We start from the raw sequence: 27,244 nt of genomic DNA, 5'->3' as shown, positions 1-27,244 counted from the left end.
GAGATTCAAATTTGAAGTTTTTTTTTCCATTTTGTGAACTTGTGTGATTGTGCGGCTGGGAGGAATATAAAGTGGGGAAGTCTTTGACTTTGATCTAATCAAGATTCAGAATGTGCTATGTTAACTGTTACACTTACATCACAATAAGACTTGTTGAGAGTCTTCTTTTATATTCCTTTTGTTCCGATGCTTCATATTTGTCAGAAGTGGATCACATTCTTTGATGCTTAAGAAAACTCAAAGTTCATGTCTTCTGGCCTCTCCAATTTTGAAGGGCTTTCTTTGTAAATTTACATGATGTGCAATTTGCTAGTAGATGAACTTTCGTTCGTATCAAAAATGACTTCTTCTTCTTTTTAATCATATTGAAACCCCATGTTAATGTGTCATGAGTATTGTTCTTCCCATATGCGACACTCTAGATAATTTACTCTAAAATTAATGGTCAAAGTCCATATAAAACTCAAAAGAAGATATGCTGCTAGCAAGGTAAAAAGAAAAAGTCTTTGACAATTCTTGTTCCGCATAAACGGAAATAAACATGTTTAAATAATTGGGAGCCTAATCGACATCTAAAGTTGTCGTCAAACAAAATCTGCATATTAAAAGCTAAGAGAATATTTTCCAATCTATTCATTAAGATATCATTCTTTTGTTTACCAAAACGAAAGATAACATTCCTTTCTTCTTCGACGTCTTAACTAAATAGTACTATATATTAAGAACTTATCCCTAACGCATATCGCATAATGTGTTATCCTAATCCCAATCAAGCATCAAACTATAGTATCTTTCATTGATTCATATATACTTGGCTCGAATACTTTTTTTTTACAAATATATTATAATGGAAATGTGATTAACATGTCAAAGTTTTTATATTGATCTCAGGACAAGTGGTTGGTGGCGTAGTAGTAAATCCAGAGATTCAATATCATATTTTTGTGCACCATGAACAAAGTATGACATTAATATATAGTATTAGTGTTTGCTTGAAGTTAGAGGAGGTTTTACATGATTTTTTGAACTAGAAAAGCGTCAAAACATGTACTTCGGTTGGATAGGATTCTTGTGTAGACGTCAAGTTTTTGAAACAATATATCAAATATAATTTGTAGTGAGCAGAAGTTAATTATTCTACCGTAAACACATAAATATCTTGATCGCATAAAAGTTAACACTATGATATAGCTCTCACTTTGAAATACTATTGACACAAATATTGAGTATTTGTAGAAAGGGTTAAACGTTAATGTTTTTGATTTATTTACTCACCCTGAAAAATGTATCAAAAAGTCAAAAACAAAAGGCATATATTACTTTACACATACATATATATCATCATACATGTACACATACCCATACACATACACATACATAAATGTAATTGACTTCTGTTCGGAAGTAAAATAGGGACCAGTGAGAAGAATCTCTCACATGAGAATCTATCTCTTATCTAAAATGGACAACAGTTCTCAGTCATTGCATGCTTTTGGGTATTGACACTCTACGAAAATATAAACTTACAAATGTCAATACTTGCTTGTGTATATAGATTTGGGTAAATACATGCATAAATGTCGATAATTATATTGATACTTCTATGATGCTTTTGAAATATACGCAAAGGGACCATATATGTACCAATTTTTCAAGGCAGCTAGAATTTTTGGTCTCCAATTTGATATTATTATATGATGAGATATAGTTTTGAGTTTTATTCCCCCGAATGGAATCTCTTCTTCCGAACAACGTGTAAATAACGTGTATCATCATCACGTGATACTTTGCGAGTAAGACATCCAGTTATTTCACTATTTTTAGTTCTTTTGAGAAAATAACCAGATAAACTGTTCATGCGTTCACACTAGTTTTCCTCATTTCTTTCACATATATATACAGTAAGTGAATTCTGATTTTTGATGTAATTATTGCGTAATACTAAATTATAGAAAAATTATAATCAACTGAACCAAATAAAAAGTTATATAGTTTATAACTGTTTTTCGGTTTAAGATAAGACATTTTGGTTTATCCGAATCATGCAACCTATCAATAAACATTTTTGATCAACTTTATATTACCTGTTTTTCTTAACGGACGCTTCTTTCTGCCATAGGCTTTAATCTGCGTTGATCAATCAAAGACGATCACTAAAAATTTAATATACATGAACCTAAAACAAATTACATCAATACTTTATTTTCATTGTTAAAAGGTTTCAAGATATTTGTTCATTATATTTTTTCTAAAAAAAAAATGAATGATTGATTTGTGATCCTTGAAGCGATAAAGAAGAAGAAAACGAATAGAATTCAGCAAGTGGGAGAATTTTGTGGACCTCATCTTCTCGTCTTTGATAAAATGTTCTTTTCCTAACAAAATTAATTAGAGATATAAAGTCATATAGTATATTTCAACCAATATAATAGTATATATATTTTGGCATATTACTTTTTAATATTATTAAAAAAAAATAAATGTAACAAATTTTAGATCCAAAAAACGGATCACATGAACATGCATGCGTGCGATTTAAAGAAGCTCAAGTTCATTCTTCGGTTCTCTTTTCCACTTTGGCTCTATGTGATCAAGAAAGGTCGGCAACTTATCCTCGGAATGACACGTGGCGAAATATCATTAGCCCGACCTGAGATCCGGCGCCGGACTTATCCTCTTAAGTTATCTCTTTTTGTTATCACAACAGAGACATTGAACATTGAAGTCATTGAAGAATCTCACAGTTTGTGTCTATATCCGGAATAGAGAAAGAATCCAAATTTGTCTTTAGGTTTACACTATCAAATATAGTGGAAAAACTGAAATAAATCGTTACAAGTTAAAAACGAATAAACACTAACCAATAAGAATGGCAAAGAAAAGCGATAGCGAAGCTTCTAAATTTCTCTAACAATGAAAATAAAATAAATCTAATTAAAGAACTTTTGAAAAATGGAAAAAGAAGCAATAGTCTTTTGAGCATCAAGAAGAGAGAACATACCCATAATAAGCTTCTTTCTCTTGATGGATGATGATGAGGATGATCATTGATAAATGATGATCATGATGATGATGTCTCCACTATCTCCATAACATCCCTTTTAGCAATATGTATATATAGCCCCATTGAAATCTTATTGTCATTACAAACAACTTACAGAACTATTCTAACTCTCTTACGGAAGAAGAATCAAAGAGAATCAGATTAGAGTGTGAGTTTTTAGAAGTTACTAAATGGAGGGTAAAGGACGAGTTGGCTCATCTTCTTCTACTTCTTCTTCTTTTACAGCCGAACTCTTCGGTTCCAAAGATCCTTCGCCACCATCTTCATCCTCCGGCATCTTCTCCACCATGTTCCCTCATCCCTCCAAGGTTTTAATACTTTGCTTTTTTGAAGTTTTATGTTCTTGAGTGATCTGATTGATTCTTGAGGCTTAATCTTTGATTTCTTAATTTGTCTTTCAGGGTTCTGCAAGAGATGGTTCAAACTCCAAACATGGCTCACAAGGTCAGTGAGAAAACACTTTGGTTTATGCAACTTTCTTCTTCTTCTTTATTCACTTAGTCTCAAAACACTCTGTTTTTCTTGAATCAAGAATGATCCTTTTGTCTAACGAAGATGTTTTTGTTTACACAGCTCAACGTAGAGAATCTTTAAATGCTCAAGAAGACAGAGTTGAGCCATGTCATCTAAGCTCTTCTCTTTACTACGGTGGTCAAGACGTATACGCTCGATCCACCACCAACCAAACTTACCCTCCAGTGAGTCTTCTTAACTTATGTAATGTTTTGCTAATCACTTCCAAAAACAGAGGACTTGACTGATTAGAAAAAACATCTTTCAGGTTAAAAATGACCGTAGAAGAAGCGGAGAAGACGACGCTAATGGACAGAACCCGCAAGATGTTTCAAGAGGAAACTGGTGGCAAGGTTCTCTTTATTACTAAAGAACCACTTCCTTTAGTTTCTTTGTAAATCTCTCCAGGAACACCTGAAGCTCAAGCCAAGTACTAATATCTACTTAACCAAGACTTTGTATAAATAAGTTTATGCAGAAAAAAAAAGTTATTAGGAGATTTCTAGGTTAAGTAATAATATCGAAGAATTCTCCTAGTAGTAGTGTCTTAAATAGATTTCTCTAGTACTTGTTATAATCAACTGTAACAATATTTACTCTGTTTTTCTCTGTCTCGTGCCAACAAAGTGATGAAATCATTAGCCTTTTTTACCAAACGCAGAAACGTGATGAAATCAAACAATCAAGTCCTTGATTAGTTTTAACTATATTAGTGTTATAGCTCAAATGTTTTAAGCTTGTAACGTACAAAACCTCTGATCCGAAATGCAAAGAAAAAACCTTTCATATGAATCAGCCATTTTAGTCGCCGTGAAAAGCCTCAACGACCGTTCACGCGCTTCCTTGCCTTTCCTCTGTAATTCCTCTGTTCCATCGCTAACAACCCGCAAAATCGCCTCGGTAAGAGACTCAACATTTGGTGAGAAAGTATATCCCAAATGTGGACCGACAACCACTGACCCAGTGATACTCGCTAGCCTAGTAGCTAAGACCGGTTTTCCTGAAACCATGGCTTCCAAGAGAGTGTGATCCAGCCCTTGAGCTCGAAGGGTCGGATTCACAAACACATCGATCGCGTTGTAGAATCCCGCTAGCTTTTCTTGATCCAACGGTCCAAGAACAATCACATTAGTAGACCCGAGGTCTTTATATCTGTTTCCCCATGGACCATCTCCAGCTACCAAAACGACAACGTTTTCACGTGCCTCCTTGTTTTCTTCAAACACTCGCTTCAAAGCTGAGAACATCAAAGGATGACCTTTATCTCTCACTAACCTCCCTGCAATTCCCAAAACCAGAGGAGATTTCTTGTTCTTGCCGCTTCTAACGCCAAATTTCTCTCTAAAGCTCTCACGTTTTGAAACGTCCGGTTTGAAAACGTTCTCGTCGACGCCGTTTAGAATGATATGGACACGTTCCTCCGGAATCATGTAAATCCTCTTGAGTACGTCACCGCAGTGATCGCTAGTTGCCACGTGGTGAGCGTAACGTTGGAAGAATTTGACTTCCTCGACGACTCGCTTCGCTCGCTCCGTCAGAGCTGGCGATGAAGGCGGTGGCTGTTCTTCTTCGGTTCCAGCAGCGGTGGCGGCGGCGATGTCTGCTTGACGAAGGAGTTCTTGGATGATGTCAGAGTGAAAAGTTTCGTAAGCGATTCCATGCCAAGACGCGACCACGTTACGGAGATTCTTGGCTCTTGTGTGGAGAAGCCCAACGCTCTCTGTGTGAATTACGTCAAACGGTCTTCCACTAGCGTTCTGCGTCTGCGATTTCCGGAGGAAAATTGCGTTAGTTAAATTCCGTTTCTTCAACTAAAATCCAGACACTGACCATTGACTAATTATGAGCCTTTGCCTAGTCAAAGCCGTTAGTCAGCGGTTGACTAAAACTTTTGGTAACCAAAATTTAGTAATTCCTCTGTTCCTAAAATAATAATTTTATAAAGATTGTAAATATATTAATAATTATTATTATTTGATTATTTCAATAATAAATACTTTTTAATAATTATAACAGTAATTTGATATATTTAATTATAACATTTTAAAATTTATGATTTATAAATACTAATTAACAAAATCAACTTTTGTGTTGCAAAAAAAAAAGTTGAAAAATATTAAAGTGTGTATATTAATAAAACCAACATAATTTTAATCTTAAGTTAATCTAAATTAAATATGTGTAGAATTTCGCCATTTCTTAAGTTAATCTAAACTAAACTAATTAAAACAAATTTTCCGCAGATGCACTTAAACGCCAACCGGAGAAAACGCAAAATAGCAGCGTCAAAACCAGCAAACGCGGTCAATCGCAGCAACCATTTGAATTTTCTGTTTACCTGAAGCTGTTGCGAGACAGAAGCTTGATCAAGATATCCAGCAGCGGTTGGCTCAGAGAGATGGAACATCAGATTTTTCAGTTGATATTCAGGGAACGATGGAGAAGCAGCGGTGAAAACATGAAGCTCGTGGCCACGATTGGCTAGAGCGAGATGCAATGTAAGCGCGTGTCGCTCGAGCCCACCAGCTTGCGATTTCCTCGGCCATTTCTTGACCACCACAGCGATCTTGAGAGTCTTCTTGGGTTTAGAAGGGAAAGTGAGATGGTTCCAAGCAGAAGAGAATCGAAGAAGATCGATGGTTTCATTGTTTTGCTGATGATCGAATGTGTTAACGTAGGTGTTGTGATCGTAAAGACAAGAACAGAGTGATGTGTTGTGTCTGAAGAGAAAAGAGACAAAGGAGAGGAGAGAGAGGAGTAGAGCAAAGTGACAGAGATATCTGAAACTAAAGGAGAAGCTCATCAATGGGTTTTCTCTAGCCATGGGAAGTGATAGATCGAATCTTGAAACCCAAAAAGTTACATCTTTAAGAGAAATAAGAAGAAGTAATTAATTGTCATCGGTCGATTGAATCTTGAAAAAAAGTTTGACCAAGAGACTTGATTAGATTAGATTTAAGATTATTGTCGTGTTCTCTAAGTCACATGCACATGCTCTCTATTGAATTATCGTAGTATAGTCACGCGCCTCCGTGATGTCGCTGCCGAGAAATATGACGGCGCTGGTGGTTGACTTGAGAGAGAGACTCAAATCGTTTTTTTAAATTTATTTAACTAAACTCGATTTATCTATAAAATTAAATTAGGGTTTAAGAGAAAATAACTATTGATTTACAATTCGAGAGATATAGACTGCGTGCCGTCTCAAGCGAAGAAAAACGTCAAGACGATTGATGTTGTAGGGTTATTTAAAACGACGACGATCATAGTTGAAAGGGAAAACAATACTAAAAATAGACGCCGTGACCATCTATTCTTTGAATGCAGCTTCTCCATGGCGGTTTGGTCTTCTTTTGCTAGTAAGTTCTTCGTAAATCCGCCAAGCTCTCTTCGTGATGTTGCGAGTTGGATCCAGTCCAGACCAGTCATTGCCTCTCAACCTCGGCCGCCTAACGCTACTATCACTAAGCTCATCCTTCAGGCGTCAATCTCTGCTATTTGGAAGGAACGCAACTCGCGCATCTTCTCTGTGGCTTCTTGCTCGATACCTGTCATCCGCAAGTCTATTGATCGCTCTCTCCGTGATCGCCTGCTTTCGTTCCCTGCTCCTTCTTCCTCCGCTCCTTTTTTACTTGCAGTTTACTTTGGTTGTATTCCTTTTGTTTAATTTCTGTTTATCGTTTTATCCTTCCACTAGGTTGATTAATAAATTGTATGCAACATGAAAAAAGAAAATAGTATAAAATTTAACATTTACACCAAAAAAGAAAGAAAAAAAATAGACGCCGTTGCCGGGGATCGAACCCGGGTCACCCGCGTGACAGGCGGGAATACTTACCACTATACTACAACGACATTTTTGATTAGCAATCACATAAGATAAAATAAAAAGTAAAACAGAGATAGATAATACATAATTTATAACTTCGCAGAGAGTCTCGTATCTCTTTTGTTACAAATTCATGTATTTTTCTATCCCTAAAAGCTTATTCTAATAAAGATTAGTTTCTTGATTTCATCCATAAAAAATGTCAACATTAGAGGTTTGATTATCCCATACTCAAAAGCCCCCCATATGGTAAATGGTTGTTAGATAAAGGCTTTGCTATAAAGGGATATAAGACCTACTTTCTTGTAATAAAAACAATTAATGGCGACTTAAACGTTGTAGATTCAAAATACTAATCAATACAATTTTTTCCTCATTAGAATGTGAATGCGAAATGCAATTAGTGGTAGGGACTATTTATAGTATTTATACCGTTATTCCAAGAAAAAAGGTATGCATAGTTGCATACGCATGGTTGGTCAGATCTTAATAGGTGAACCAATCTTTCCCTCTAACATTTGTTACTTCAAAACATCGCATGAAAAGAAGAAACATATATGTTTTGTCTCCAAATCACTCATCCTAAGTTGCATTTGTTGACTTAATCCGCACTAAAACCAAATAAATCACATAAACCAACATATTATACTGTGTATCACTAGTATTTGTAATGGTTGGTATATAATGGAATCTTAATTTGATCACGATCTGGTTATGGTTAGCAGATCTTCATTAATGAAAAGTTAGTAGAAGAATCATATTTTATGTTTTAGCTACCAGAGTTTGACGGCATTACATAACACATTACTTATATTAGAAGTTATATTCCACATTTATTTTTAAAATTTCCTTCGTCAATTATTTACTTTCACTGGAATACGATGGTCATTTGGATTTCTGGGCTTCTGTCCGAATGTTCAACTTCGTTGTGGGCTTGCAGAAATTTTTTAATGAAAAAAATTGTTTACATGTGAAATTAGTCGGAATTACCTTAGCAGATTTGTTTATCATAAAATATTTGTTTACCATAAAAATTTATTTGATGGCAAGTTTGTTTGGAAAAATAATGATAGTTTTGTTTGGGAAAAAAAATAAAAAATAAAGAAGACAAATTTTAAAATTACAAAAAAGTTTATTTATAGGTCATGACTAATAACATTATTACTATCTAGAATTGTCAAATACTAATAATTATTCAAACTATAAATAGAAGAAAAATCAATTTGTTGAATACATTGCTTTTAGAGATTTTATTAAACAAAAATCACCAAAAAAAGGTTTGTCATAAATAAAATGCATTCATTCATCATAAAAGGAAAAAAAGAAAAGAAGGAAAGATAACATATTTATACATGTATACCTTTTAATAATGAAAAAAAGAAAAAAACATATGTATAGGTTTCCTTAATCCTGAATCCTTAATCTCTCTCGTGAGTCGCAAACTCACAACAATTGGCAGGTGATATTGTCGTAACGCCTTCAGCTAAATCTGTCCATCTGTACGGTCTTCTTCTTTATAAATCTTTAAACTCTTCACCACTAACCCAAACTTCTCTCTATCTCTCTCTTCTCTCTTTTCTCTGTTTCGGATTTGCTCTGTTTTTCTCTCTGTTCCGGATTTGCTCTGTTTCACTCTGTTCTTGATTTGTTCTGTTTTTCTTGGGTTTATTCTGTCTCTGTCTTATCTTTTTCTTCTAGACAAGAACAATCAAATGGAATCTACTGAACTACACGACATAGATTTCATTTCAAATCCTTTTACCTCCTTTTCTGAACCAACTTTCTTCACTCCAACCACAAGCTCTCTCCGACCCGACTTCGTATCCGACGAACCGGATTCACCAAAGGCAAAAAACGAAGACGAAGAAGACGAGTACATCACCGAGTTGACTCGCCAGATGACTAACTATATGCTTCAAGACGATGAAAAGCATCAAAAGGTACCACCAACTCTCTTGCAAGATTCGATTCTCTCTTTTTTTTCTCTCAATCTAAAATTCTTATCAATCTTTATTCTTTTTTGATTCAGTCTTGTGGTAGTGGCTCTGGCTCGCCGCAATCGACTCTCTGGTCACCATTTGCTTCAGGATTAAGCAGTCCAATAGGCCCTTCCCGTGAACCATCGCCGCCACTAACTCCGGCAACGGTACCGGTGGAGAAAATCATGACAAAGATTGATACAAAACCAGTAACGATCCCTTTTCAATCAAAACAAGCTCTAATCGATGACCAGATCCGATCCATTCAAGCAAACGTGAGCTCATCATGTTTTCTCATTTATTATTTTACTCAGAATCTTCTTTTTAAAAAATTCCGTCGGTTATATTATCAACGGTTCAGATTTAATCTAGGGTTTGTTTCCACCGTTGTTTTATTATTTTAAGAATTGATTTTTCTAAACAGTTCCAGAAGATTAAAAAGGAGAAAGAGAAAGAGAGGCAACGCAACGCTGACGTTTTGGGGCACAAAGCAAGAAACTACCACCACCTCCACCAGAACCAGAGACCTAGGTCAGGCGTTAAGGCGGTGTTTGTTGACGGGTCGGGTTCAAGAACCGGGTCGGGTGGTACCGGAGTGTTCTTACCGCGTGGTCATGGTACCGTTGTGGAGTCACGCAAGAAATCAGGTTAGAGCCTATAGTAGTTATGCAAATTAGTTTATCATCATTACACTTTTTCTCTTCATTCCGTTATCAATTTTTGTTTTTGGGTTTTCCAAAAAAAATAATCTAGTGGTTTTCATGAAGGTTACGTATGATAAAGGACAAAACATTTTAAATAAAAATAGGATGACGTCATCTAACATTTAATCAAAATACTTTGAGATTCCACTTTGTTTTTTTTGGGGGTTGACAAAGTTCGAATCTTGTATAGTATTAAGATATTTCCTAGATAATTTCATAATTGTTTCTTTAAGATAACAATTAAACCACTGAATATGTTAGAATTAGAGTTTGTTTTCGATAAGTAGTTCGACAATCGACATAAGATTATGTTTAAATTAGTGTTGGTAAATCTTTATGGGGTCTACGAGAAGGATAAGATTTCATTACCTTGCCATACATTAGCATAGTGTTGGAATCGAATTTTTGATTTTGCACAGATTCCATTCTTTCTGTTGTGATAATCTTTAGTCAAATCTGTTTTTGTTTTTTTCGATTTAACTGACACTTAAGTGTTAGAAGAATCTTAAAGAGTTGTGACATAAAATAATGTGAATGGTTATTAGTTGGGTTAAGGTCAGGTTGGGTTAAGTTTAGCTGATTGAGTAAAAGCTCAAAACTCAATTATTTAGGACAAAAATTATATTATAGTAAGAATCTTGCGTACATTATTACTTTGTTTGACTGAGTAAGATTCCAAAGATTCCTTGTCACCAATTAATCTATTGTGTGGCTATTGGTTTGACAGATACACCCTCCTAAATTAGAATCTTCCCTCAACTAGTTGGTCCCCATTTGTCTCCCTTTCACTATCAACAAAAATAAACTATTTAGGTTCAAAAATCAATCTAAATCATTTATTTTCTTATAAGACCCCACTAGTTTCATTCAATAGGTGGATTATAATCTTAGATAACCTAGATATTTATTCATTTTGTGATTCTTTATTTGTTACCGTTCGATCATTGACAATTACCCAAGGCTATAAACCAAACCACATAGTGTTAACTTTGTTTCTTTCTAAATATAGTATTATATTCGAGTCCCGTATTAGATAGAAACTTAAAATTCTCACACCCACATGTAGCACTTACCAGGTTTGTTGATGATGTTCTTTCAACACAAAGGATTATACTTAACAACTCTCAAGATTAAAGATTTTCTGACAATTTCATTTTCAAGTCTTAACCGTTACCCAATCTAGGAGTCGGTGAGTTTGTCTACTAAATATCAACCACCATTTTTTTTAGAAATCATTCTTGTTTTATCATCATATGTTTTGACGTGGCTTGGATATTGGTGGGTGGTGGTGGTGGTGACAATTTACTATTTATTGTACTGTTTGTATTCAGATTTGTTGTCGTTCGATGAAACTGATGTTTCAACCAAACAGTTTTATGAGTTGTTACTCTGAAATTGCCTAACCGGTTTAAGTTTGGTTAGATGTAGTTTTGGTTTTGGTTTTGACTTTTGTGTATGGAAATAAATTGGTTGCAGGATGTTCAACAGTAATAATACCAGCAAGAGTAGTTGAAGCCTTGAAAGTTCACTTTGACAAATTGGGTGTTCCTTCTACATTCTCTTCTGATATCCCTCCTTTTCATGGTACCAACCCCACCTATCTCTTTCCTAATTTAATTTCTTGTGTTTCTTATTCTTTAAAGTAAAGTTATGATTTACAAGAATTAGATAAATAAGGGATGATTGACAAACAAAAAAAATGAAGAAAATTTAATTTAAAAAATAGGCTAACTATTTGAAAAACGATTAAAGGAATAATACAATTTTGTTTGGATGAGTTAACAAATAAGTTTTAAGAGTTAGGAGTTAAAAAAATTGGGTTTATAGAGGTTTAAGTATTATTACAGAGTAAGATTGAATGTATTTCGATATATGATGCTTGAAATGCTTTACTATATAGATGCATTGTTGGTGTCCATGAACAACAAAAAGATCAAAAGTAACAAAAATACTTCATTATCTCGGGTACAAAGTGGATCACCGTACGAAATGGAGATGTCGGCAGAGAGCCACCAAGAACCACCGGCGGATTTGCCACAGGAATGGACGTACTGATAAAACATTGGCACATGCTCCTGGTTGCTGCAGTTATAGGTTTTCAAAAGGTAGGGACTTTTCGGATTGAATATCTTCTAGTGGGTCAAAATAAAAATAAAATGCTTTCAAAAACCATTATTTTTTAATTGGAAATACATAGATTTTAAAATTTGGTGATTTTTTCTTTTATTATTGTGATAAAATCAATAATTCCTGTGATAAAAGAACAATAAAATGTTCATATATCCCATGCCTATTGTATGTAATAAGGGGTTGGTTGTTTTTATGTAAGATTCCTTGTAATAAAAGCATTATGCATCTCGCCAGTGTAATAAAAAGCCTTTATTTGATTGTTACGTCTATCTACTTCCTATGCTCTTGTTTCCAAATTACGCGTACAGAGTTTTATAGTCATGGTTTTAAGAATAACTATTAGTTTGGTATATTGATGTATATGTTAGAAAATATTTTATTTGTAGCGATTAAATCGGAAAGAACTAAGTACAATTACAGTTTTGTGAATAAAAGGAAAAAAAAAAACCATTTTAAATTTAAATATTTTGTTAGAACGGCGTTTAGATGAATGTAAATGTGAAAAATATATGATAAGCTCGTGGCCTCGTGGGTGGTCATAAATCCGCCGACTTCTTCTCGTACAGTGCGACAATGTTTTTGACTTATTCTTCGTACTCTCACTTTATAAGGTTCATGTGCACTCACGTTTTGTCATTACTGGTATTAGTTGAGAGCCATTGACGGTGGTGTACATTGCTCCACTCTCCTCATGTGACTTCCCTTTCTCTTTATTTTTGTTCTTTTTTTCTCTTTTCATATTACTTACACCGACGAATTATGGGGTTTTGTTTCAACACGTATCTTCATGCTACAGTGTCATAATAATTAATAAAATTGTGCAAATAATTTTTTTTTCTGCATGTATGAACTAGAGTATGATGAAACTATAAAATATCGGTCTACCTAATGGAACCAATTGTTATTTGAGTCATGGCTTTATAATCTTATTGTATGTATAAATATCATTGCCTGTAGTCGACAAAAAAAAGTATATTGTATACTACATCTTAAGCATGTCATCATAATTAAGGTTAGAGACACTCACTTAAAATCAAAATTTTCCCTATGTGCATTTCCTTCTCTTGTTAAAACATTATGTATACTCAAAGATAGTTAAGAACAATGTAATGTTGATTCATATATATATATAATCAATACCGGTTAAATTTTGAAAGTTTTTGAGGTAAGGACGTAAGCTAAACCAGCTTCTGAATTCAAAAAAGCAAATCTGATTTCGTAATTTCTGAGGAAACTTGACGATTAAAAAGATATAAGGCATCAATTTGCTGCGAAAAATTCCAATTTCTGTAACAACGCAACCTTGTAAGATTATTATTATATTAATATTATTTGGTAAATTAGCTTGTAAGATTGTTATAAAAGGTCTTATATGATGTTTTACACGCAAACATTTGAAAGTCGTTGGAACTCCACGTTTTATATCGTAAAGTTGGACAGCAACTAAACGTTTTGAATGTGGGTAAATGAATGTGGAAACGGTATGGAATACATTTTTAAGAGTATGGAGTACAAAAAACAATTTATGTATGGGTATGAGCCGTATGACTTCGAGATCCACGAATCTAACATTTTTTTTCTTCCTTTTCCTTTTGGTTCTACACAAAAGCCTCATCTTCTTTCCTCTTTAGTTTTTTCAATATGAGATATTTCGATTATGTGATGTTTGTGATCCCTAACTAATGAGAGAAGTTATCTATAAATACGTCCGTTTTGGAACGAAAATATACGTTTAGTTATCAATAAGAGAGAATTTAGATCGGAACGAACATTTAGATTGGTCGTTATTGTTTTAGGAAGCCTTGATTTATGAAACGTTTGAAAGTTCTTGGGAATTTCATAACAAACTATTACGAGATGGGCGATAGGAAGTTATACATTTTTTCATTTACGATGTCATTACCTTGTTCAAATCTCTTGTTAGCAATACAAATATATTCAACCACTAGTTTCAAAAGAACAAATTTCTCTAAGCTATGATTTTTAACTATACCGTATATACTACCGTTCGAAGGAAAGTTGTATATTCAAAAAAAAAAAATTCTATTATACAATTCTTAGAAATTTGACCAACACAATTATATATTAGAGATCAAAACAAAATAAAATAAAATGAGGTTAAAGAACTTCCAATCTTACATTCTTACTCAATCTAAAATCCAAAAACGTGAATTTTTTTATTTTCCTAATCATTATTTCAACGGGAAACAAGGAAAATAAAAACGATCTAAGACAAAAATCAACAATGTGATTGAACCTCGGTGTGACTGTTACTGCTAGTGGCCCTAAAAGCCCTACTTCCAAAAATCATAAACCCTAATCCAAAACCAGCCATCGCAGCCACGAAGACTCCTCCATTGAACGACATCACAGCCAGCATGACCAAATAAGACAAAGCAGCCCTCACGGTGTAAACCGCAGTCTGTAATAGCCCGCCTCCCAAGCTAGCCGGACCGGATTTCATGAAACCGCACCGCGATAGACACTCGGAGAAAGCGGAAATAACAAAAATGACGGCGAGACAGACCCAATACATTTTCAGACTGGTCCCTGGCCATCCGTCGAATAGAACCTCCGTGGTTTTTCCCCAAAAGAAAGTCATATGCATCATACCACCGTGACGGTGGCGATGTTGGAAGAACGATGATGGTGAAGGAGCCGGAGCCGCCGGAGAAGATCCACTCATGCCGTTCATTGTATAAAGATATTTTTTACGTGCAATGTGAAGATTTTGTTGTTGTGTATACTTGTGTGTGTGTATTTATAAGGGTTTTGTTTTTGGGTTGGAGTTTGGTGTGTAGTACAATGTACATTTTTACAACAATAATGCGATAATTGTGATTTTATTAGAGTTTAAAAGTGTACTTCAAAGATATTTTGTTGAGATTATGTCCAAAGATCTGTTCCTTTTAAGTCTTAAAATTGAAAAAGTAAATTATCCAAAGCTGAAAAAATCTAGAATCTTTTTTTTTATATTGTTTTTGACTAAAGACTGTGATTTCGTCTGGTTTCTAGCTTGACTGTTAAAAGCAAATTAAAAAAAAAAATCCTAATATTTGTTATTAATATGGTCGTAAAATGGTAATTAGAAAGTTTTGTTATGGGCGTGTTCAAAAAAAACACAGCTTTGTTATGGGCTCAATTTTTTTAATAACACTGGTATTTTTATGCCATGGACTGAGAAAAAAAGAATCCAGAGTCATTGACAATTTCTTTAAACAAGCCCAATATTTTTTTTGTTATCCGTTCCATAGTAAAAAAAAAACAACAACATACAATTACCTTCTTAATCATTATTAACCTCACAGGCCAAAATTCAATTTACTCAATTTAGATTTTATCATGGATAAAGTAAATAAATGCCAATAAACCCTCGAACGGTGTCAGACGTAATCGTTCGCCTGAATGAGTTTCGTCAACGTAATGTTTACGATGTATTTTTGGAAAGTCCATATAATAATACGTCTCTTTTATGACCTCACATCAAATATCTTCTTCTTTCTTTCTTGATCTTTTCTTTTCTTGTGGTATCTGGTCGTCATCGATATCTTTTGTGTTGTTCCTTTATTCAATCGTAGTTAAGTTTTAAACTAATCAATCAATCAGATATCTCTGCTTCAATAATTGGCAAAGCTCCTATGTTTTTCTTTATCTTTTTTTTTAGTAAACTATAATGTTTGAATCTATTAGATTTATTTTGTAGACTAACATACAATTTTTCATGCTAACTGACAGAACATACAATTTGTCTATGAAACAATACTGTTTGTGAAAGGAAACAAATAATTTATTAAGAAAATCCAAGAAACAAGAATTATGGACAGTGATGACATATTGACATGCTTCAGTATTTGATATGACAAATAAAACTACTATGTAGCCGTTAGATTTTTCAACACGGAAACAATAGTCCAATCGATAAATATTATAAAACTTTTTGTAAACTAAGCCTTGAATGAAGAACATGTAAAAGGCCGTATTTTAGCGGTTCATTATTAATGTTATCATTCAACAAACCAACCTTATAATAACACATCAACATTATGTTTTAATAATAAATGAATCACATGCGGATCTTCGCAAATCGCAATGAAGAGAAAATAAGAAATGCACCTTACAAAGAAGAAGCATAAAATGAGGTGTCTTTTGGTGCGTTTTATTTCAGAAATACATTTTAAAAAAACAACAACTTAACTAAACCATTTATATCCAAAACAAAAAAAATTGATATGTTAAAAACATTTTTTAAAATTTGATAAAATATTATACTCATATCTCATTATTTTCTCACCATTCAAGCATTATTCTTGATCTCTAATTCAACACTAACCGCATTTGTTCTGACTGTGTTTTCTTGCACATATAATACTTAAACTGTATCGCCTTATTCAATTTTATGTGTCCTACATTACCCGATTTGCTGTCTTCATTCAAAATCTTAATTTATTCATGAAAAAAATAACCAAAAACATACATTAAACTTGTAAATGAAATGATAATAAAATCAACGTGAATCGCATGTGTAAAATTTTAACATTTATTGATTCTCAATCCTATACAAACCAAAATTGATTTAGAGAATTCCATGAATGGAGTAGCTGATTGTAAATCAAGAAGCCGATGAAAAAGAGTGTAAAGTGTAAACTAAGAACTTAATATAGTAATTAATTAAGGGATTTTGAACAAAAATTACTAACTAAAATTTAGATATTAAGTGGACATAATTCTCTCTTTTTACTTTCTAAATATTACCTTTTATGTACGAGTACGACAGAAGGTTTGACAAGTCAAAAAACAAGTTGTACTGTACTACGTTAACATCGATACTCTTATCTCCACAGAAACCGAAATTTCATTTTAAATAAGAATCTCAAATAAATGCCATTAAATACCAAGCAACCAATTTCTTGCAATTTTCCTCTCCTCCCAACCAAAACACAAGAGCCAAGAACAAAGAAACCATGGATCATGATCACATGCATGGAATGCCTCGACCATCATCATCATCATCATCATCACCATCATCCATGATGAACAATGGATCCATGAACGAAGGAGGAGGACATCACCACATGAAGATGATGATGCACATGACCTTCTTTTGGGGCAAGAACACGGAGGTTCTCTTCTCCGGTTGGCCCGGAACAAGCTCCGGCATGTATGCTCTTTGTCTTATCTTTGTCTTCTTTCTCGCCGTCCTCACCGAATGGCTTGCTCATTCCTCTCTCCTCCGTGGCTCCACCGGAGATTCGGCTAATCGTGCCGCCGGGTTAATCCAAACCGCCGTGTATACCCTCCGTATCGGCCTCGCCTATCTAGTCATGCTCGCCGTCATGTCGTTTAACGCCGGTGTGTTTCTCGTCGCTCTGGCCGGTCATGCCGTTGGTTTCATGTTGTTCGGAAGCCAAACTTTCCGGAATACCTCCGATGACCGGAAAACTAACTATGTTCCTCCCTCAGGTTGTGCTTGTTGATGATAATATCAATGCTTTATATATATGTATGGATTGATCCATGCTTGTGATTCAAATTAAAGATCTAGGGTTTGTAGTTTTCTTGGTTATTTTATGGATTGTTCTTGAGGTTCATGTGTGTGTGAATGTGAGGAGGAGGAATATTTGATATTTTCTATCGTTTGCTTAATTTTTTTTGCTTTTGTTTTATTCTGCTGGCTAATGGTGAAAGCTGAGTATACAATTTACTACTTTTGGGCTCCAATTTGTTTTTTTTTTCTCTCAGAATTTCATATATAATTTTCTTATCTCAACTTTGTAGTTAGAGATGTGTTTACAAAAGTTCATTAAAAATGTATAGAAGAAGCAAAGGTATATAGTCTTCCTATCGAATACACCCAAATTCAATATATGTATATATAGTTTACAAATGGCGTTTGATGACACAAAAAAATAAAATAAAAATTCTTACTATTATTTTCTCACTATAGTCTCGTGACCTCGCTGACACTATGACCCATATAGTTTCGTTTTTTTTTTGGGTGTATTTGGTTAAAGGGTTTTTAAATTTATAATAGTTAGATGTAGTTCACTAATTAATTTAAAATCAAGTTACAAGAAGAAGAGTAGAGAAAGATGATGAAAACCAGAAAAAGAAAAGATGAAGAAGACAATTATCATCAAACTCTCTTTTTTTTCTTTTCTTTTTTTTTGTAAACCTATCATCAAACTCTAAAGCTATTTTTCTCGTATGTTTTAACTTTTAACGTACTCTGCAACAAGTTTCTAAGTGGGCCTTCTTCTCCTAATTCATCATGGGCCTCTTCATTTCAGAAAGGCTCAAATTTCTTTGTTTAGCTGGGACCTTTTGCATAAAGCAGACTGCAGCACATTCTGTCTTTAAGACAAAATAAAATATATATGATCATATCTTAGTTGGGAGCGTCTTCTTCATTTTGTGTCAACGGCTCAACGCCAAGAATGCTTTGGTACCACAATTTATCATGATCCATCCATTGCATGTTGTCTTTAATACATACAAGATATTGGTGGTTTTTGGCAAAGAGATCCAAAGTCAGTTCTGTTCTTGGGCTTTTAGCCATCCTGTGAGCCCTAATTATTTTTAGAGAAATTTTAAAGCCCATCCTAGAGCTGGTCACTTCAGTTTTTTTTTTTTTTCATATTTTCAAAACGTATATATGTTATATCTTCATAATTTTTTGTTTGATTTGTATAATCGTATTGTTCTTGGATAATTATTCCTTAATATATATAAAATATGTATATGTATTTATTTTACATATATATTACAGTCTAGTAGTTTCTATTTTTTGTTAATATTGCTGTTATATAACCATTTGAATTTAAATTTTTAGTATATTTATATGTGAGTTACGTTGTAGACGAAAACATATAGCATATATATCTTTGCTTTGTTATCTTAAGTAAAGTCGTCGTGACTGGGAGTGGCTAAGCCTGTCTAAGACAAGCAACTATGAACACCGTGCGTACATTAAAATAGTAATTTCTGATTAGTTTTTAATTATTCAAATAGTACATTAGAAAAATCGGATAGTGATATTTATTAAATTTGCCAAATGGACTTTCTGCGACAAGCTTAAGTGACCTTTTGAACATTTAAGATATGGTATCTTTTCCTTTTCATTGCGCTTTAAAGTTTAAACCCCATCTCACTTTAAATGTTGAGTGGAAGAAAAAAAATAGTGCACAAAATTGTTATTTACATACATATCTAAAAATTGAAATATCTATTGAAATGTTAGGTAACTAATACTCGTGCATACATTAACACAGAAAAAGAAAAAGAAAAAAGTAATCGTGCTCACACGTGACATGCCTTTCTTAGCTTAATTTAGTGTTCTAATGAAATTCATCATTTGATTTAGCGTCTAATTTAGACGACTCTGTAAGAAATAATTCATCCTATAAAACCAAACTAATGAAGTAATTCCTCGTCGGTGGATGGGAAAATAGTAGTTATCACTTTGCAACTAAAAGAAAAAGTGATTCCTCTTTTGTGTTTTTAATTTATTATATATTTCGATCTTACTTTTAAATTCATCTTTTGTTAGTTGCTTTGTTTTGCTTATGATGAATATCCACATAAAGGACTTTCTTCTTTCTTTTATGGTGTCCCTAGGAATGGTGATTTCATCTTATTCGAAAAGTAGCTAGCTGCATTTCAATCTTCCATCATCACTCATCAGTGACAATGTATAATGATCTCTTAGTACCAATACTCATGTATATTGTTATGAGCTGCCAACTACAAATATTTAATCTTTGTTCCCAAATTTCAAACTTCACCGAGAAAATAGCTTATGTCTATCCAAATATGACTGACTGAATCGAATAATTTGATTTTAAAAGCAACAACTAGTAATAGACATTTTACTATTAATTCTTGTGAGACATAAACCAGTTTTCGTAGAGAACAAAAGATAGTGACATTAAAGACTCCATGTATTTGTGAGACTCCGTGCTATATAATTATAGCCAACTCCATTGCTACTATAAGTAAGTAATTAACAATAGATATATCACGTATTGTGGTTAGATACAGTAGATTTTTATATCCAAATTAATACTACAAGCTACTTGCACATTACAAAATTTGATCATTATAAGCTTTCTTGGAAACTACAGTCTCTGATCTTGAGCTGCGTCAGTGGACCCATAATAATCTATGAAATCAACCCCACGATCGACCCACCAACATACAAACTTTATACTATTAATCTATACACACAAACATATCATATAGTTTTCTTACCAAACTACATTAGGGTAAATTAAAATTGACCACACGATTGCATTTATTTTTGGTGCAGCTCTCGTATATATAAGATACATCTAGAACCAGAGAATATACTGTACATTATATATTGTTATAAATTTCATACATCAGAACTATTTTTCTATAGCTAGTAGTCAAGTCGTGAAATAATCGTAAGAACCACTGACAGTATGTAAATATATTTTTATTTTAGAAATCGTCTCGATATAATTTGTGATATTTGTAATATATTCAAATCATTGTAGTTATCTAAAATAAACATTTTTTTTTGTCAAAGGTCTACAGTAAAGGCCGTAAAACAAAGCAAAACATGTGATTTATTTTCTGTGATGTTAATCATGTGATTAAATCATTCACATTGTGTTGACATTATACTGTATATCTAATAAATGCTAATCTTTTTAAGGAAAAAGTGGAATTAAATTGTTTTTGGAGTATAATTTTGTCAGTTTATGGTGGAAATCTTATGCTAATGAGCACACGTAAACATGTGAATATATACATGTGGGGACCACCCTGACATAAACCATTCCCGCGCCCCTTCCTCGATAATCTCAACCGCATGATTTAACCCTTTCCTTCATTCTCCACCGTCCGATCATCTTCTCTCCCAGGGTCACAATCTCTCTCTCTGTAGCTTTTATGTGAATCGATCACTTCTCTGTTTTTTTTTTTTGGATCTTCACTTTTGCTGATTCACTCTCCTTAGTATTTTTGAATCTCTGTTTCTCACTCTCTGTATCTTCGTCTTCTCCGTCGCCGAGTGGTTGTGTCGGTTCTGCATTTTCTCTTCGCTGTTTGAGGTAATTTTACTCTTTTCTTTTCCCACGATTCTCGGGAAAGTTTCTTCGCTTTGGGTTTGGTTGAAACATTGCCGTTTCGTTAAGCTGATAAACCACTTCAATGCCGTTCTTCTAGGTTTTATCACGCTTTCGTTTTGCTTATATATGTACAATCTAACTAAACCTAGATTAAATTTTATGTTTCGAATTCGATTCAAATCGGAGCTTGATCATTTTTGCTTCGTTGATTTTAAGAACAAATTCTTAGCGATTTATGTATATACCGTCGTCTCTTTCTTCTCCGAGCTTACGATTTTGGTTAATTTCCGAAATTTTTGATTTCTCCTTTTTTTCTTGGATCCGTCAAAAGTTTTGAATCAAATCTGAAATTTGTTTTTGTCGTTTCTTATTGTTTGTGATACTTGTTCATAAATGCACGGACGCATCATTCAGCTGTTTCTTCGGGTCCATGATATGTATTTTTAGCATTATCGAAAGATGTTTTGATATCAATCATTATTATCTTCTTCTTCCTGCATTTCTTTCTGCGTCCTTGAGGACCACTTTTTTTGTTTTTTTTTGTATTCTTTCTTCTCTTTGATACCGTGATCATTGTAGAAAAGAACTTTTCAGAAAGTGCTTTCAATACACTTTTTGATGTGATTGATTTTGGTGTTTCTTCAATTTTTCAGAATCCAGGAAGTCATATAAGTTAGATTGATGTGAATCCATTGGTTCTGTGACTAGCTACTACTACAATCTATGGAAACTCCTGTGAAACAACGTCTCGAGAGTCATGAGCTTGTTAAGTATATGTCCAAGTTACCGGTTTTCTTGGAGAGAGCTGAAACTACACCTCAGGAAAAGCTCTTGAGTGTTGGTGTTCTTGATTGGGGCCGTTTGGAGAAGTGGCAGCATAGTCATAACAGGGTTTCAATGAAGAGTAGATTCCCTATGGTTTCCCAAGCAGATGCTTTGTTGGCTCCTCCGCCTAGAGGCGAGTCATCATCTGCTGGTCCAAGTAAAGTGCAGAACCGTAGTTCGGATCGTCGATTGAAACATCGTAGCTCACGGCAGTCCAGTGTGATGCCAAATTCTGTTGTAAAGGAGTGTGAAGAAATCAAATGTACTCGGAGAAAGAAACACAAAGATCGTAGATGTTTCAGCGTACCAGAAGAGCAGTTTGGTCCAAGTACTAATGCACAAGGATTAGATGTGTGTGAGGAGAAGGATCTGAAAGGGAAGATTTGCTCTAAAAATGGAACTTTGTCACATGGATTGAATCCTGAGGCTGGCTTGAACATGGAGGTAAAGTCAAAGGCTGATGTTAGCAGACATAGGAAGAGTGAAAAGAACTTGCACGAAAGAAACCGAAATGAACATGATGGAGAACTTGGTCGAAAGCAGCATGGGGAGGCTAAGACCTGCAAGAGGAGTTCAAATAGAAAAGTCCGGGTTGTTCACGGTGTTGAAGGAGATTACTGTACTCAACATTCTTGTCCCTTGCCATGTAATGCTGATGGCTGCTTGGCAGAGAGTAAACTTGGCTCCACTGATGCTGACCAGAAAAAGGTTTCAGTTGAACTATCTCAGTGCGTGTCACTCTTAACAAAAGCAAGGAATAAATCTTCCAAAGGTAAAATCTCAGAAGACAGAGCATCATCTTTGTTATCTGTGAAACATTGTATGTATGAGCCTTGCCAGAGACAAGATTCAAAGACGCATAAAGTGACATCTGAAAAGGGGAGAAGTATATCTCCTTTTCAGCGGCTTAGCTTCAATATGGGTAAGGCAAGCAAAACTAACAGTGAAGGAGGTACTGTTCCCACAACCCAGCTAGACTCAATGACTAACTCCACAAAGATAGATTCACAAAATGTGGCTCTATTATCTGATGTTGACGGCTCAAATTGCAACAAACCCAGTAAAAAAGATACAACCACGACAAGCCATTTAAGAAGGTTGCTAGAGCCTCTATTGAAGCCAAGAGCAGCTAACTCTGGCAATTCTGTGGAGGGGCCGAAAGGTCAAGGCCTTCAACGACTTAAATTGGGTATCACAGGTTGCAAATCAGTAAATGTCAATGATTCAGCTCATGGAAAGAAGCTAGGATCATCCATGGTTCGAGCTGTTCTGCGGGTTACAGTTAAGAACAATCAGCCACTCTTTACATTTGCAGTGAACAAAGAAACAGACATTATTGCGGCCACCCAAAAGAAAATGGGAAGCTCGGAAGAGGGTGAATGTACTAGTGTTTATACTTTCTTCTCTATTAAAGACCATAAGAGAAACAGTGGGTGGTTAAACCAAAGAGGCAGCGGCCAAACACATGGTCTCATCTCTAATGTTGTTGCTCAGATGCGGGTCTCGAGCTCTTTGCCATCTGGTTCCATCAGAGAGTTTGTTCTCTTCTCTGTAGAACTTGATCGAGAGAGCACGGAAAAGTCTGATCTGCAGTTGAAAAACGAGCTAGCTGCGATCATCGTGAAGATGCCAAGATTGTTTCACAGAAGGGCTCCACTAAACACGGTTCAGGATCACAATGCAACTAGTGGAGAGCTTGAAGATCACATCAAAGACAAGTTTTTTGACCAAGACATTAGTGCTACGGTCATACTTCAAAGCGGTGTTCATAGTATGCCTCAGAAAGGAGGGCCATCGTCTTTGATACAGCGATGGAGAACAGGTGGATCTTGCGATTGTGGAGGTTGGGACATGGGCTGTAATCTCAGAATTCTTACAAATCAGCACAACCTCTCCTACAAGAAGTCGGCAACATCAAACTCACCACCCTCTTCAAACAGATTCGAACTCTTCTTTCTGGTGCAGATTCTATACTTAGTCCTAAATCAAATGTCCTTTTTTTTGCTCTCTGCCAAATCAAAACCAAAAGGTTTCATCATCACATTTCTACGTTTTTCCAGGGAGAACAAGCGGAGGAGCATCCGTTCTTGAGCTTTAAACCGATCAAAGAAGGGATATATTCAGTTGCATATAATTCATCCCTTTCACAACTACAAGCGTTCTCTATATGCATGGCACTTGCAGAGAGTAGGAAAATGTCAGAGAACATCCTTGAGCAGAAAAGCTCTTGTGATGAACATAAAGTTAGGGGAAAAACCGTGTTACTCCCGGACCAAGATTCAAACCCTAATGGCAACACCGTCGGGTATCAACCGCGGTTCTCGCCTGTTGGGCGGGTCTGAAGTTTGTATTTTTACTTCAAACCCAAATTTTTTACTTGCAGGTATGTGATCATAATATTAGTGTTAAGCCTAAGATAAAACAGTTGCAGGAAATAAGAAAGCAGCTAGAAGATCTCTTTAAAGTAGTTAGTCTAATGATCTTCCCAACTCTTAAGTGTGAATATTTTTTTATAGCTTATCTCTCCATATATAATGTTAGTCTACTACTTTCAAGCTGTGAAGATCTTTGGTTTCTGAAACTTGAAAGCCTGACTCGGAAAAATTAAAGGGGCTTTTTTTTATGTTGCCATGTGATCATTTGTCATGATGAATTGGATTCACAGGAACAGTGTTTTTGAACCTGGCCCAGCTGATCACACAAAGTTTGTTTTTTGAAAAAAACATTCCATGTAAATTGTAGATAAGTCTTAGTCTTGCATAAAATTTGAGATTTGATTAGTTCCATCTTCTTAAAATTTAGTCTTGTAAAGTCAAAAAGATTCTAAGGTATAAGAAAACAATAAAAAATGTTGCAATCGTTCACGTGAAGTTGTTGTTTTTTCGGTCACAGAGACAGTGAGGAACAGAGTGGATTTTATAGCTTTATGCACTTTGAACTCACAACAAGCAACATGGTAGACCCATCAATATCCAATTTTGCCATATGCTAAAATATATGTAAATATCGAATCACATTATTAAGAAGATTATCCAAGATTTCACCAAACGATATTGTCTTTGTTTAAATGATTATGTTTTCTGAAAATGATCTCTTGCATTTGTTAACATGTAATGCAAAATAAAAAAAAAACATGTAATGCAACATAAATGTCTGTTTTAGAGCAATTTGTTTATATTACCAATAATTTTTTTTGCAATAATACAGTATGAATTATCAATATTTGTTAAAATGATGGTTCCAAGTTCCAACAATTAGTTATTCACTTGGCCAGTCTTACCAAAAAAAAAAAAAGTTCTTCACTTGGCCAATGTAATACGAACATCTATTTAGATGACTTTTTACATAGAAATCCTTCAAACTCCGTTATTACATGTATTTGCATATGTATGTTCTTCTTTTTTTTTTGGTAGGATTGCATATGTATGTTCTTATAAAACACCTTTCACATTCTCTCATTAATTTTTGTTTTTTGGTGTAAACAAGACTACTGAATTATTGTAATCACATTATAATCCATTTCTACGTGGCTGCATGTGTTCGTTGCAAAGCAGATAGTTTGAATGTGGTTAAGAACAAGTAATGTGTTCTCTTAAAACTCGACATTGGGTGGACCAATACTATCCATTTATCTAATTTACAAACATTTTTTTTGGTAAAAGCCCTTAAAGGTGAGGTGTAATTATAAAATATCATATACACTATTCGGTTTCTTTTCTGTCAAATACCCTTTTTGCGTGTGTAAAAAAGTATCTTGTAGTTGGTCTTTTGTCACAAACCCTCTAAAACACAGGTATCTGTATAAGATTTACGAAAAAAACATAACTCTATGTAGTCTCTAAATCCACCAAATTCGATGTACAACATTGACTTTTGAAATTCCAAAACTCATAGCAATTATCGCGTCTTAGGGCATCTCCAACCATAACACTATTTTTGTGTTGAAATATCACTATATTTAGTGCAACTTTAACACTAATTTTTTTTTCTTCTCTAACCATAACACTAAATATTACACTAAAATTATTATTCTCTATTATTATATTATGTAACTAAAATCTGTCTTTATTATTTAATAGTTTTTTAATTCATTAATTAATATAAACTTACAAATAATAAATGGCTAATTGAATTCTATTATGTATTTCCAACCAAAGTGTGTATTAATTTCAGAAAAGCCGAGTAATTAATAATTCATACAATTAAAATTCAAAAATACCAAAATAGTTTTGCTACATTAATTTTCATTACAAAACTTATTTAGATTATTAAATAACAATATAAAATTTTTTTAATCTACTGTAACTATATAGGCTTTTTAATATATAATTATACAAAAATAAAAAATAATAATATTCTATCTTTTGCCGTTGTCTACAGTGACACACCAAATATAGTGATATACTGTTGAAAAAAAAGGAATCACACTATAATAGTGTAAATTATACAGTTTGGTTGGAGAGAAAAAGTTAACATTCCCACGCTATTTTAAAGTTTTGCAGTTCCCTTGGAGATGGCCTTATAGGTTGAGTAATGTTTTTTGAAATAACCGGAGCACTACTCAACTTCTAGTAAGTACCTTCTAAATATGTAAAAACTAAGGATTCATCTTTCCATCATAAGAAATAAAAGATATAGAGCAATTTGCTTATTGAAAGATTTTGTTTCAAAGCTTATGATTGCTAACTATTAGTTTTATTGCGTATATTTAATATCGGTTGCCAAAATTTCGTTATTGGCATGAACATTTTCTTGAGCCAAGAGTCGAAGGGAGTTTTAAAAACATGCAACCTTCAAAATAACGCTCCATTGTCTAGAAGAATATGATTACTATCTTCCATTATTTACAGTTGTAGTGGTCCTGGCTTGGTCACTTAAGAGCATCTTAAATTAGGCTAAAATGTGTCCCCCAAAGGACAACAAACTTCTCCTTGGCACACGCGTGAAGTCATCTTCTATTACTACTTTCTTTACCATATTTATCACCAAGATCCTCTTTGTCTCCACCAACCAACATTAATAACTGTTCTTATAAATAAATAATTATTTAAACAAATCAAAAGTTGGTTCGATATATCATAGAGAAAGCTTCGTAAAGATTTTAACTT

General features: G+C 34.1%; 7 protein-coding genes and 1 non-coding gene across 12 annotated transcripts; 5 read left to right on the top strand and 3 right to left on the bottom strand.

Moving 5' to 3' along the window:
- The first annotated feature begins 2,486 nt into the window (after positions 1-2,486).
- AT5G59080 (uncharacterized protein) lies at positions 2,487-6,661 on the top strand. 2 transcript variants are annotated; one of them, NM_001345335.1, is made up of 5 exons: positions 2,531-3,372; positions 3,466-3,508; positions 3,638-3,762; positions 3,846-5,471; positions 5,821-6,661. In NM_001345335.1, the coding sequence occupies exons 1-4, from the start codon at positions 3,235-3,237 to the stop codon at positions 3,945-3,947; spliced, it is 408 nt and encodes a 135-aa protein (NP_001318836.1). In that variant the 5' UTR covers positions 2,531-3,234; the 3' UTR covers positions 3,948-5,471; positions 5,821-6,661. The 2 variants fall into 2 exon arrangements, with proteins under 2 accessions (NP_200716.1, NP_001318836.1); NM_125298.5 differs by lacking the exon at positions 5,821-6,661 and having other exon boundaries at positions 2,487-3,372; positions 3,846-5,520.
- AT5G59070 (UDP-Glycosyltransferase superfamily protein) lies at positions 4,245-6,565 on the bottom strand. Its single transcript, NM_125297.4, has 2 exons — positions 5,916-6,565; positions 4,245-5,340 (listed from the first exon to the last, which is right to left on the bottom strand). Exons 1-2 carry the CDS (start codon positions 6,399-6,401, stop codon positions 4,309-4,311), a joined length of 1,518 nt encoding a protein of 505 aa, NP_200715.2. The 5' UTR covers positions 6,402-6,565; the 3' UTR covers positions 4,245-4,308.
- A 195-nt stretch (positions 6,662-6,856) lies between the features above and the next one.
- AT5G59060 (reverse transcriptase family protein) lies at positions 6,857-7,337 on the top strand. The gene has a single exon (NM_125296.3). The coding sequence runs from the start codon at positions 6,912-6,914 to the stop codon at positions 7,242-7,244; it is 333 nt and encodes a 110-aa protein (NP_200714.1). The 5' UTR covers positions 6,857-6,911; the 3' UTR covers positions 7,245-7,337.
- A 23-nt stretch (positions 7,338-7,360) lies between these two features.
- On the bottom strand, positions 7,361-7,432 carry AT5G59055. Its single transcript has one exon. It is a non-coding gene; the product is annotated as a tRNA-Asp (tRNA).
- Positions 7,433-8,679: 1,247 nt separating this feature from the next.
- Positions 8,680-12,530, top strand: AT5G59050 (G patch domain protein). Of its 4 annotated transcripts, none has more exons than NM_125295.4 (5): positions 8,680-9,346; positions 9,436-9,660; positions 9,810-10,032; positions 11,566-11,673; positions 11,990-12,530. In NM_125295.4, the coding sequence occupies exons 1-5, from the start codon at positions 9,119-9,121 to the stop codon at positions 12,142-12,144; spliced, it is 939 nt and encodes a 312-aa protein (NP_200713.2). In that variant the 5' UTR covers positions 8,680-9,118; the 3' UTR covers positions 12,145-12,530. The 4 variants fall into 4 exon arrangements, with proteins under 4 accessions (NP_200713.2, NP_001332260.1, NP_001332261.1 ...); NM_001345333.1 differs by having other exon boundaries at positions 9,810-11,278; NM_001345334.1 differs by having other exon boundaries at positions 8,778-9,660; positions 11,990-12,481.
- A 1,757-nt stretch (positions 12,531-14,287) lies between these two features.
- On the bottom strand, positions 14,288-15,013 carry COPT3 (copper transporter 3). Its single transcript, NM_125294.3, has one exon. It carries the CDS (start codon positions 14,912-14,914, stop codon positions 14,459-14,461), a length of 456 nt encoding a protein of 151 aa, NP_200712.1. The 5' UTR covers positions 14,915-15,013; the 3' UTR covers positions 14,288-14,458.
- Positions 15,014-16,892: 1,879 nt separating this feature from the next.
- On the top strand, positions 16,893-18,145 carry COPT1 (copper transporter 1). The gene has a single exon (NM_125293.4). It carries the CDS (start codon positions 17,181-17,183, stop codon positions 17,691-17,693), a length of 513 nt encoding a protein of 170 aa, NP_200711.1. The 5' UTR covers positions 16,893-17,180; the 3' UTR covers positions 17,694-18,145.
- Positions 18,146-21,117: 2,972 nt separating this feature from the next.
- On the top strand, positions 21,118-24,894 carry AT5G59020 (hepatocyte growth factor activator, putative (DUF3527)). The gene is made up of 3 exons (NM_125292.4): positions 21,118-21,293; positions 21,965-24,095; positions 24,197-24,894. The coding sequence occupies exons 2-3, from the start codon at positions 22,035-22,037 to the stop codon at positions 24,476-24,478; spliced, it is 2,343 nt and encodes a 780-aa protein (NP_200710.1). The 5' UTR covers positions 21,118-21,293; positions 21,965-22,034; the 3' UTR covers positions 24,479-24,894.
- The last annotated feature ends 2,350 nt before the right edge of the window (positions 24,895-27,244 follow it).

Source organism: Arabidopsis thaliana, chromosome 5, assembly GCF_000001735.4.
Source record: "Arabidopsis thaliana chromosome 5, partial sequence".
Lineage (NCBI taxonomy): Eukaryota > Viridiplantae > Streptophyta > Magnoliopsida > Brassicales > Brassicaceae > Arabidopsis > Arabidopsis thaliana.
This window is presented reverse-complemented; position numbering and strand designations above follow the sequence as displayed.

Bases quoted from the DNA above. Each gene is read 5' to 3' on its own strand.
- AT5G59050 (NM_125295.4), top strand. From the start codon at position 9,119: ATGGAATCTACTGAACTACACGACATAGATTTCATTTCAAATCCTTTT. The intron at 10,033-11,565 runs GTTAGAGCCTAT...AATTGGTTGCAG, and splicing joins GGAGTCACGCAAGAAATCAG to GATGTTCAACAGTAATAATA. The intron at 11,674-11,989 runs GTACCAACCCCA...TTTACTATATAG, and splicing joins TGATATCCCTCCTTTTCATG to ATGCATTGTTGGTGTCCATG.
- COPT3 (NM_125294.3), bottom strand. From the start codon at position 14,914: ATGAACGGCATGAGTGGATCTTCTCCGGCGGCTCCGGCTCCTTCACCA.
- AT5G59020 (NM_125292.4), top strand. From the start codon at position 22,035: ATGGAAACTCCTGTGAAACAACGTCTCGAGAGTCATGAGCTTGTTAAG. The intron at 24,096-24,196 runs GTGCAGATTCTA...ACGTTTTTCCAG, and splicing joins GATTCGAACTCTTCTTTCTG to GGAGAACAAGCGGAGGAGCA.
- AT5G59080 (NM_001345335.1), top strand. From the start codon at position 3,235: ATGGAGGGTAAAGGACGAGTTGGCTCATCTTCTTCTACTTCTTCTTCT. The intron at 3,373-3,465 runs GTTTTAATACTT...TTTGTCTTTCAG, and splicing joins TGTTCCCTCATCCCTCCAAG to GGTTCTGCAAGAGATGGTTC. The intron at 3,763-3,845 runs GTGAGTCTTCTT...AACATCTTTCAG, and splicing joins CCAACCAAACTTACCCTCCA to GTTAAAAATGACCGTAGAAG.
- AT5G59060 (NM_125296.3), top strand. From the start codon at position 6,912: ATGGCGGTTTGGTCTTCTTTTGCTAGTAAGTTCTTCGTAAATCCGCCA.
- COPT1 (NM_125293.4), top strand. From the start codon at position 17,181: ATGGATCATGATCACATGCATGGAATGCCTCGACCATCATCATCATCA.
- AT5G59070 (NM_125297.4), bottom strand. From the start codon at position 6,401: ATGGCTAGAGAAAACCCATTGATGAGCTTCTCCTTTAGTTTCAGATAT. The intron at 5,341-5,915 runs GTAAACAGAAAA...CGGAAATCGCAG, and splicing joins CTGTCTCGCAACAGCTTCAG to ACGCAGAACGCTAGTGGAAG.